This window comes from Brassica napus, chromosome C1 (genome assembly GCF_020379485.1).
Source record: "Brassica napus cultivar Da-Ae chromosome C1, Da-Ae, whole genome shotgun sequence".
Classification (NCBI taxonomy): domain Eukaryota; kingdom Viridiplantae; phylum Streptophyta; class Magnoliopsida; order Brassicales; family Brassicaceae; genus Brassica; species Brassica napus.
In genome coordinates, this window is record NC_063444.1 from 35480505 (window position 1) to 35492614 (window position 12110).

General features: G+C 32.9%; 1 protein-coding gene across 1 annotated transcript; it reads right to left on the reverse strand.

Moving 5' to 3' along the window:
• Positions 1-8079: 8079 nt before the first annotated feature.
• Positions 8080-11448, reverse strand: LOC125580705 (receptor-like kinase TMK4). The gene is made up of 2 exons (XM_048745691.1): positions 8934-11448; positions 8080-8783 (listed from the first exon to the last, which is right to left on the reverse strand). The coding sequence occupies exons 1-2, from the start codon at positions 11209-11211 to the stop codon at positions 8260-8262; spliced, it is 2802 nt and encodes a 933-aa protein (XP_048601648.1). The 5' UTR covers positions 11212-11448; the 3' UTR covers positions 8080-8259.
• Positions 11449-12110: the final 662 nt, after the last annotated feature.

Genomic DNA, 12110 nt, shown 5'->3' on the forward strand with positions numbered 1-12110 from the left:
CAAACTATTCAGTCAAAAACAAATGCTAATTGTTCCTTTTTGTTGAATCTTAGTTACTACTCATAAATTAAAATGTTACTTTTATAAAAATGTTGTTTACATGTAAAGGAAGAAATATTTTTTTCTATTACAATGCATTTGTGTGCACTTTCCCAGTTTCGAGTTACTTATAGTTTACTTAATTCATATTATATAACCTAGTAATCTCATATCATGTATAGTTTCTAAAAACATAAATTTTTATGGTATATCTAATATCAAATAAAAAAATGTAAACAATGTGAGATTAAAAAACTAAAAGTATTGTTGTCATTTGATCTGAACCATAAGCAAATTAATAGAATCAAATTATCATTACATTCTAAAACCCTAAATATCTCGATGAGCTTTCAAAAAGGTAACCGTTTTGTTTGCTTAGGCAAATCTGAACTGATTAACAATTGGAAAAATTACCAAAACGGAACAAAAATTCAGCATGCTTGTTCTTTTGGTATCAAAACTTTTTTGTTTATTTTTTTTCTCTATTTTACCATTTATAATTCTAAAACTTAATGAAATAAATAATTTTATGAATCATATTTTTTTGTAAAAAATAGAAACAATCGAACTCATATACACAAACTGATATTTTTTGTTATTGAAAAACTTAATAAATTAAATTTTAAAACTACGTTCAACTAAAAGTAGAATTCATTTTCTACGGAAAATGGGTTAGTAGAAAGTGAATTCTAGATTAAACAAGTTCGTCTACTTTTTTTTAGAACGAACAGTCTACTTTTACTTAAAATTCTAAATATGGGGAATGTAAATTCTACTAATTGTAAAAATAACTACTTTTCTATCGAATGCAGCTTCTACTTTTATTACGTATTCTACAACTCCCGGAATGTGAAATCTAGACATTACTCTGGCGGCTACATGAGGTAGAATTTGCTTATTGGATTTTTTGTCTTCGTTCTACACAGTGTAGGAATTGCCTTCTACGGATAAGAAAGCCTGATTTTTGCAAAAATTTAGGAAATTTCAGTTAAAACAATATTTTAAACATATTTGAAATATTCTAACTTCCTAAAACGTGTATATTTGGTCACAAAAATATTTTAAAAATATTTATAGTCTATGTGCTTGCCTAAAATGTTACAAACATATTTTCGATTTTGATATGCTTACAGACATATATATATTCAACGCTTTTTGATATATTTACAAACATTTATCGACTAAAATTATATATGTATATTTATTTTTATTTTTATAGATTTATTTATTTATAGAATTATTTGAAATTCAAATGTGTATGTCATGGGGAATATATAAATGTTATTGTCCATACTATGCATGATAATATTTTATTTTTAATTAACATTATATATTAAAAGTAATAATTGAATTTAAGTATATAAGTATCGTACGAATATTAGTATATAAGTGTTACTTATTATAACTGTTTAAAGTATAAAATTATTTATCAAATGTGATTTAAGATATTTAAATAATTTATAAAATTTAATAAAAATTTAAGATATTTAAATAATTTATAAAATAGTTAACATACACTAAAAATTGTTGAATTAATATTTGGTATTATAGCAAAAAGACAACCATGATGGTATTATGGGCCATATTAAGAGAAACAAACAATTGACAAACCCGATTTTTAAATTATTATTTGGAGACGACATTTGTTTTGCTTTAAATCTGAAGCTGAATATATAGCTCGAAGAATGATGGTTTCGTTTGAGAACAACCCCTAGTTTAAATAGGATTGCTTGTTAGGTTTGAGTTCACGTATAAGAGCATTAACTATTTCATACATCGAATATATAATTTTTCCTTAGCTTCCGAGTTTTTTTGGGCAATGATATTACTTGGTGCCAAAGTTTTATTAGTATTGAATATAAATTACCATTTTTTGCTCAAGGTAAAGTGACGATCAAATATATATTTTTGATTATATAATAGTTTGTGGATCTGACTTTGTGTATATATTTATTTCCTTGTTGACTAAAGACATACTATATAATTATCTAAATTCCCCTAAGTTATGAGTGTGTTACATGATCCATAAATTTGATACGATGATATTATTTATTGACTACGTACAGTTCGGTTAAATTGAAATTTAAATAAATCTTAACCAACATCGAAATAGTATAAACCGGATATCCATTATATTTTCCATTGATATTGGTCTGAAATATATTTTTCCGTTCTATATACTCGGATACAACCACTGCTTGAATATTATATGAAGATCACACCCTACTCCTCGGCTTTATAATGAATTTAGACTGATTGTAGACAATGTATAATGTTACTATACACAAAAAAACATATTGGACTGCTAATTCATTATGTGATTTGTAGAACGCATGATATGATCAAATTTCCTAACGAAACCATATTCGAATGATTTGTAGAATGCATGATATGATCATATTCGAATGACATAATCATAAAAATTATATATATATATATATATATATATATATTAGTCTGAGTATTAAGTTAATGAGATCTCCGAGTATTAAGTCTATAATATACATTTATGTTTGGGTTAATATAATTTTTCGTAACAATTAGATTTTGGACTTACTAATTTTTCAATTGATTCTTATGTTGCTATGTAAGCCTAATTGACACCCTAATTAAGTGATACCTAAACAAGACTATTTTTTAATTTATACAAGCTTAAGGTTACAAATTTTTAAGTAATTCTCTATTAATATGTAGGAGATTAGTTATTTGCCTCATTTTCTGTATAAAATATTTATTACAATCATAAGATTATTAAGTTTTTCCCATAAATCCTTTTGTTTCATTGTGAAACCAGTATTGAGGGAAAGAGGAAGAGGGCAACAACACTAAGCTATTTGGTGTCATGTCGTGTGTGTGGTGGTGTACTATGGATTTTGTAGATTTTTGGGTTGTTGTGCTCATTTAATTTGAATTGTGTACACATTTGAATTTGTGATATGGGAATTATTTGACTATTAATTGGTGGATGGTATTAGATTCTATAGGTCATGGAGTTGGTTGTCAAAATTCAAGTTATGCAAGGTTCTCATTTTCCAGAGATTTGGTAGTTTTGCCTGACCCATTGATTTGTGAGATTTGTTAGCATATGTAGTTGTGTGTGTTTCCTTGGCATCCATCAAACGCTGATGCTTTAGGAATTTATGTTGTCTTCACATGTGGGAAGGCCTCATCGTTGCAGCTACTTTAAATGAGAAGTTGCCAGACCATTAGACATTTCTTATCACATTTAGCTGCAACGATGAGGCCTTCCCACATGTGAGTTCTTTTGTCTTTCTTGATTTCGTTGAAACTTTTGACAAAAGGCCCTTCTACTTGTACCATTCAAAAGACCCTTCTACTTGTACCATTCACACGAGTTGATACGTTCAAAACCACCAAAGTCTAATATAGTATAATCTAAGATGAAAACAAAAAAACGTGCAAGTTCCATTCTCGGACTCAAATACCGACACGAGAAAACTCAAACATTCATGGGCGATCTGCAGCTAGAAATACGGTTTACGTTTGGGGCAAACCACGTTTGGTGTTCATCTTGCTTGATACGCAACCGATACAAAATTTTAAAGAGAAAAATAGATGAATACACTGGAGCTGGTCTCAGTCTATCACTGGAGACGCATACATTATGATACAAATCTCAAAGTTTATCCAATTTTAGATTACATGGAGGCAACAACTGTAGGAATTTGGGTCTGGGTGTCCCCTTCTCTCAATTAGTAAACTCGAAATTTCTTAGATACATATTTTTCCGAGGAATTTGTATATGTTTGTTCACCTTTTTACCAAGAGAAATTGATTAAAATACCCCTAAGTTGGTTACCACTTTTCAAAAATACACTTAATAAAAGATATTATAACATTTGGATTTAAAGTTTAGTGATTATTGTTTAGGGTTTAGTATTTAAAGGGGGGGTTAGGTTTGAGTTTATAAGCTTCAATAAATGTCTCATAAACTATTTTAAAACATTTATAAATCATTTAGGAAAGTTAATTTATCAAAAATTTAAGCTATTTATAAAAATAGTTATCTTTTAAGGGTAAATTTGAAAAGTAGTATCAAACTTGTGGTAAAATTGAAATCCCTTAATTCCATAGTCAGTAAATTTAGTTTAAAAACCAAGTAAAACTTAGAAATTAAATAAAAATGAATTCAAATATTTATAATTTTTTAAATGATCTTTATAATACATATTAATATCTAATTATTTTTATAATTATTTATGAGAATGTATTAGTAAATTGAGATTTTTGTTTTGTAAAAAGTAGATGTCTTCTTAACCCACATACCTTTATTAGGCTTCACTATTTTACCTTTTATGTGGCTATGTTACAAATTTTATTTGCACCCTTACAGTAAAAATCTATAAATTAATTATAATTAAATTATGATAATTTTAACTTATAAATTTATTAGTTTAAAATAATATTTTAAAGAATTTTTTTAATATTTAAAAAAGCAGTATTTGATTTCACGTATATATAAATTAAAAATTTATATAATTATTAGATTATTTGCTATATTTTTCATATATATATATAATATGTACAATAAAATATAAACGTATTTTTGGATGTGATTTGATAACCTAAGAGTTAGAGATACAGAGAAATTGCTTAAATTATCATATTTTTAATATCATATTTTATGTTTACGTTAACCACATTTACCTTAAGGTTTAGATTTGAGGGGTAGGATTTTGGAGAGTGGATTTATGATTTTAAGAAATAAATAAATAAATGCTTAAAATATTTTTTTTTTTCAAAATAGTTTCAAAAAGAATTTTTGAATTTCTAAACAAAATTTTGAGAAATAAAACATTAAAAATCAAAAAGTTTGTAAGAAGTTTGAATTAAAAAAGTATAATTCAAAACCTTTATATAAATTATTATTATTTTAAATAATTATTTATATTTATATATTTATAAAAAAATGTTAGAAGTATCTTTTGCCTCTTTAATGAAACATCATACTTTAGGTATTTGTGAAAATGTTCATCTAATAAAAGAAATATGAATAGTAATACAAGAAGTGGGTAAAACAGAATTTTCCCAGAGATATATTACATTTTGGAGAAAAAATAATATACTGTTTATTTAAGTTTACAGAAATTTTTTATATATAATAATTACTAATATATGATTTTAATGGAATCAGGTATTTATTTACAAACTTATAAATTTTGCTTTTATTATCTTATCTAATTATGCTTTATTATACTGGCAAAATGTAAGATAAGAAAAAATTAATTGTCCTATTTATCATTGTATAAATTACTATTTATAAAGTTTATATTGATAAAAGCTGTTGTCATAACAAATTAATTTAGCAATTAATAAGTTAAAAAAGTGGATCTGACCACATTAAAAAAAAAATATTTTGAATTTAATTATCTGTGGCTACTTCAAGCCATCACATAATAAATGGTTAAATTCTATACTGTTTTTTTTTTCTTAAAAAGACACAAAGAGAATTTATTATGTGATGGTATGATGTTAGCCAGTAGGAGTCTTCAGCTGTATTTATAAAGCACGAGAATATTATGTGGACATTTCTTTTTTTGAACAACATATTATGTGGACATTATGAAGGCTAGTTTGTTCTTTTTACGCTACAGTGCTACACATTTCCTCTCGGCTAAGATGAAGAGACCAAATGACATTGGCACATCTTAAGTGGTTTCCAAAAATATTTAGACAGACAAAAAAGTTTTGTAGCTTTTGGACCTTTTTGTCCCCGTATTAAGAAAAGAATCAGATGTCTATTTCTCACGAGTTTTGATTTAGACATTTAAACATCTCAATCTTTTAGCTGTCTTGCAATTCATTTTGTCCTAAATCACAGCCTTCTCTACCAAATAAGCATATGGGAAACTACTAGTATAAAATGTTTTGCAACGCACGTTACACAGAACGTTCACTGCCACAAGCTGTAACGAAAAATGTTTATGCAACGTGCGAATAAGGCGCAAGAATTTTTCAAAGCTTGGCAGCTCGTTTAATTTTGTACAGGAAAATAATGTTTATATATGAATGAAAGAAGTAAAGCCAATTATGAACTTTTTTACACGTCGTGAACCCTAGATTTTTATAAATACATAGAACTCTAGCTTTTCCTAGAATTTTATACAATAAAAAATCCACTTTTATGGTTTTTAGAGCATCTCCAAAAGACATTCTTTAATTTCAAATATATAATTTTTTGCTCTACAAAAAGAAACTTCAAAATTTCAAATTTGAAGTTTTGAGTATTGAAACTCTATATTTGAAGTTTCACTACTCAAAACTTGAAGTTTCATATTTTTATTTTCATTTTGGTCCCTACAATTACACATCACATTTATGATTCATAAATATTTTTTTTGTTTATTGTTTTAATCCTTATAAAATAATATCTCATTAATATTTTAAGTTTTGTTTACAAAATTTAAGTTACACATAAAATTAAATAAAACTTTAAAATAAAGTTTAAAATATTTAAAACTAGATTTAGATAACAAAAATATACAAAAGAAACTTAAATTTTTTTTTAAAAAAACGCTTTTAAAAATTACATGAAGACATAACTATTACACAAATTTGAATATTACAACAATACTAATAGTTATGTAAGTTTGATCCGGAATCTTCAAAATTTACAAATATTGTCCAATTTTTTTTGTGTAACTGGAGATGGTTGTTGTTGTTGTTGTTGTTGTTGTTGATGATGATGTCTTTTCGTACAATTCTTTCTTGTTCATATTGAATATATTCACGAGTATTAATATCATCGATAAAAATTAATCTTTTAGCAATATTTTATGTTTCTCTTTTACTTTTTTATTCTGATCTAATGTATTTACAAGTATTAATATCACCCGATTTCAACAATTTTTATCTCTAATCTACAAATTAAAAATGAGGAGAGCTATTTTTACTTCGAAATGCCCTAGTATATCATATCTGCATTACGAAAATCACTTTATGGAATAATATGATATTTTGCTTGAAGCTTAATATTAATTAAGTTATTTTGTTTAAAATTTTATATTTTAATATAATATTTTATTAATTAATATTGTTGTAATATGTTTATATATGTACTAGTTACTTACAAAGGTTTTATGAATTTAAATTAGTTATGACAAATATAAAGATCATATTATAAAATATAAATAGTTTTGAAGTTGAGTTTGAAGTTTTGCTTTCGGAGAAGAACAATTTTAAACTTCAAATATAGAGTTTTGAAAACTTCAAAATAGATTTCATTTTTTTAAATGTTCTTAGAAATCCTAAAGATAATGGGAACATGCTTCTTTAGTTCTTTACTCTTTTCTTTCTTTTTTAAATTAAGTTGGATCTGACTTTAAACATTCTTTAGCATCACCCATCATATGCTTCAGCTAAAGTTGTAGACTTGTAGCTGTTGTTTCCATATCAATTTCCAGCCCAATCTATGCTCTCCTTTCTCCATCTTTATTTTTTATAATACTTTCCCAACCATAAATATTCCCTAAAAGATCGGACTCGTTTTATACCATCTTTAGTAAATTATAAACTTTATAGCAAGTGCTTATAATATTAACCTTAATTAATGTCATAAATTCCATTTACATTTTGTTGGCGAATTTCTTAACTGTTTCCTAATTAAATTTTCACTTGACATAGACATTTTCCCCCATATATTAATTGTTCTAGTATATCAAAACCAAAAGGAAAAAACAAATAGATAAAATTCACAAAACCAAACAAAAATGTATGATTGGAGTTTATCAATAGAATAACCTCCCTATTATTATCCATAATTTGAGCCATGTTAGGTGGCAAATGGCAAATAAGTCTTTGGCTTCTATAGCTTTACAATGAAACACAGCCTGTTAAACTTAACAAATGATTGAGACGTTTACCTTTTTTACGTCATATCCGTTTAACGCGGCAGAACTTGTTTTCTTTCAAAACAACAAGAATTTTGTCAACATCTATGCCAAAATTCTAAGTCATGGCTTATGTAATAACACTTCAAAGTAAGTATGCTAGTTTCCCTTTTCTTCCAGAAAACCAAGCTACGTAATACAGTTTCCCTTAAAAAGAAAGAACAAACGCAAAAGCTCAAGTGGTCAAACGCAAATACAACATATATGTGCTTACAATATATAAATAATCATCATTTCATATAAAGACAAAAATCCCAAAAGGAAGAAGAGCTTAAGTAACATCGATTTGATACACATACAGAGTTTGGTGTCACCGACCATCAGCAGAATCAAACGTGTTAGGGAAACCGGAAGGCTTTGGAGGAATACTAGACTGTGTCTGAGAGTAAGAGAAGTCTCCATGGAACATTGACGTCGATGTTCCTTCGTTTTGCTGCCATCTCTGTAGAGCTTGAGGTAAACTCATGTTGTTCACATCGATCCCGAAACTCTCTTCTTCTTCTTGGCACGACGGTTTCCACTTCTCTACCAGTGGACCTAGCACGTTAACCGCGTGGCCCATGTCTGGTCTTTGTTGAGGCTCACGGGCTGTGCAGTGTCCTGCTAGCTCAGCAACCCTGCGAATGCTCTCCAATGTTTCCTCGTCTGCCTCTAATGTTTGGTCGATCGCCTTTGGGATGTTTTCTTTGTTGATTAGGATTCTTCTGAACCATGTGACTAAGTGAGATCTCTCGTCCGGCAATGAATCATCTAATGCTTTTCTTCCTGTTATCATTTCCATAAGAACCACTCCAAATGCATACACATCCACTTTCGTCGTTACTCTTCCAGTAGCTGCAACCATATTATAACACACATCTCAGATAAACAGATTAAAAAATCAACAATCCAATGGCAGAATGTATAAGCCCTTTGCATAGTACCATAACAAACTAGGCACATTGTGAAATTAACATGATTTAGACTTAGGCAGAATCAACTTACCGGCGTATTCAGGTGCTAGATAACCAAATGTGCCTGCTAATCTCGTCTCAACGGAGTATTTCCCATCAGGTGCGTTCTTAACCAATCCAAAATCAGCAACCTTTGCCCTCATATCATCACCAAGAAGGATGTTAGAGGGCTTTAAATCTCTGTGGATGAAGCTCTGCTGAGCCAAGCTATGGAGATATTCAACACCCCGTGCCACGTCTAGAGCGATACTCACTCTTTGTTTCCATGTCAGAGGAGAGTAACCAAGTTCACCGTACTCAAACAAATGCTGTCCAAGATTACCCTGCGGCATGTACTCATAGACAAGCAATCTCTCGTTCCCGTTCACACAGTAACCCAACAGCGCAACCAAATGTCTATGCCTGACCTTAGTGAGCACAGCTATCTCGGCCTGAAACTCGTTCATTCCTTTATTACCCATTGCTGAACATTCCATCCTCTTGACCGCAGTCTTGGTCCCATCGTGTAACTCTCCAGCGTACACAACACCAAAACCGCCTCTTCCCAATATGTTAGCCTCGCTGAAGTTATTAGTAACTTGACGAAGAACCTCCATTGGAATGGTAACGCTTCCCCCTTCAAGAAGGAAACGCTCGCTATTGTCACCACTACTAGGACTGTTCAAAGCATTGAAGTTATTAGCTCCTCCATGTCCATTCCCATTACCATTAGAAGCAGCATCACTAACCAAAACCTTCCCTGCATTCTCAGGATCCGTCGTCCTTCTGAACTTCCCATATTTCTTCTTCATCACAAACTTGTAAACCACAAATCCTAAAATAGCAAGAAAAACAAGAACCGCCACGATCACACCAATGATGACAGGAGCCTTACTACCACCACCACCACCACTGCCACCACCAGAAGACCCACCACTACCACCACCGCCTTTACCACCAGTCCCCGGAGTAGAAGAATCTCCAGCATCAGTTCCCAACAAAACATTACCCGGTTTGTAAGTAAACTTAACCGGATCCGGAAACTTCAGAATCTCACCAGTGAGGTTGTTGTTCGAGACATCAATTAGATTCAAGTTAGGCATAGAGGTCAACACTTTCGGTATATCACCGGTTAAATTGTTGTCGTTAAGGTAAAGGCTCTTGAGGGAAGTGAGATTCGCAATCGCCGGAGATATAAACCCTTGGAATCCATGTTTCGCAAGATTCAGAGTGACAACTTTCCCAGCTGAACATGTCACATAAGCCCAACTGTTACAAGCATCGTTGCCTTGCCACGACTCAGCCAACATCGACGGGTACTCCAAACCTCCGGCCACCGCTAAAAGCGTCGTCACCTGAGCATCACACGCCACTCCGGGTTTGGTAGTGCAGAAGTAGTTGTGATCAGCAGTTACTTTCTCAACCTCCGGCGGGAACGAAGGAAGAGGACCTTGGAACTTGTTGTTGTCTAGAGAAATGTTCTTGAGGCTCCCGAGTGGTAAGAGCGGCGGCGATACGACTCCGGTTAACTGATTATCTCTGAGCTGGAGATCGAAAAGGTTCTCGCTCTTCGAGAGATCTGGGATCGGACCGGTGAACTGATTCTTCTGAAGCCACGCTTGCGATAACGAAGTCATACTGGAGAGTACTTCGATTGAACCGGATAAACCGGAGAGCTGGTTATTGATCCAGAGATTCTGAATCGAGGATTTGGCCAGGGAAGAAGGTAACGGGCCTGTGATGTTGTTATAAGAGAGGCGGAGGCTCTGGAGAGAAGCGAAGTTCTCGAAGATGTCAGGCAATGCGCCGGAGATGGTGGTGTTGTCGAGGTAGATGGTGGTGAGAGAAGTCGATTCCGCGAGCTCCGAAGGGAAGCTCCAAGGGGAGAGGTTAGGGTTATCGCTCATACTCAACATCTGGAGGCTGGTGAGTCCGGCGAATGCTCCGGGCTCAACTCCGTCGAAGAGATTCGAGCCGATGTAGATCTCTTGAAGAGAGGCGAGCTTCGCGAAGGATGGGATCTTACCGGTGAGCTTGTTGCGCTGCAGAGTAATCGTCTTGAGCTCCGAGAGACTCGAGATCTCGGGAGCTAAACCCCCGGAGAGAGACTTTTCCTCGAGGTTGATTGAGCTGACGCGGTCGGAGCTGCACCTCACGCCGGACCACTTGCAGTAACCGGTGGAGGAGGTGGTTGACCAATCTGACGGCGGAGGACTCAGTGATTTCGCTAGAGCGAGCATTGCTGCTCCGTCGTCTGCCGTGGTTGCGGTGAGGAGAGAGACGGCGAAGAGGAGGAGGAGTACGAGGAGGTGAGGCGTGGGAGCCTCCATGGGTTAGAGAACACGCGCGGCGCGTGGAGAGGAGGAAGGAGGAAGGAGGATGAAGGTAGGGTTTCGTAGAGAGTTTTGGAGAGAGAGATGAGGAATGGAAGCAAGCGCAGAGTGAGGTGTCATAAGCTGTTCAACAGATCATTGCTATTATAAACGTAACCATTTTCATTCCCTTTCGTCCCGTCCCGTTCCGTTACCCTCTCCTTTTTTTTAATACTATTTTTGTTTTTATATTATATGGTAGATTGGTAGTTCTCTTTTTTCCGTCAACTGATTGGTACTTCTCTCGAAATGGAATAAAAACAACTGAAAATACGCGTTTGTAGTGTCTTTTTTTTTTTTTTCACTGAAAAATTTATTAATGGGACAGAAGCTAAAGGGCCAAAGCCCAACACAATATGATACAAAAAGCCTAAACAAAGACACATTTAAACGTAAAAGACCCAACAAAAGGCCCAAAATACAAACAACAGAAAGATCTGAGACACAAGGCCCATTAATTCACGGCCCGTTGGGGAAAAAGAGACACGACGCCACCACGTGTATGAACCGTCTTGCGCTCAAAGTACACGCGTCGAGACGCGAAACCATCTTCTTCCTCCGGTGCCAGCGAAAGGGCGCAACGGCGCTCCGTCAACGACGAAGCCAAACCGGTGAAAAGCCGACCAATCAAAGCGGCCTTCACGGAAGTTCAAGTCGGAAATCTAAAGTAACAGATCTACGCTTTTTTAACCATCAATCGTCTTCAATCGATCCGAGAACCAATTTTCCTGCATGTGCTAACTCCATCTTTAATGATTCAGATAAGCTTGAAGATGGCAACGACCCTAAACAAGGGGAAGAAAGAAACATCGGAGCTTCAGATCAAGAGTCGATCGGACTAAAGAAGAACAGAAACG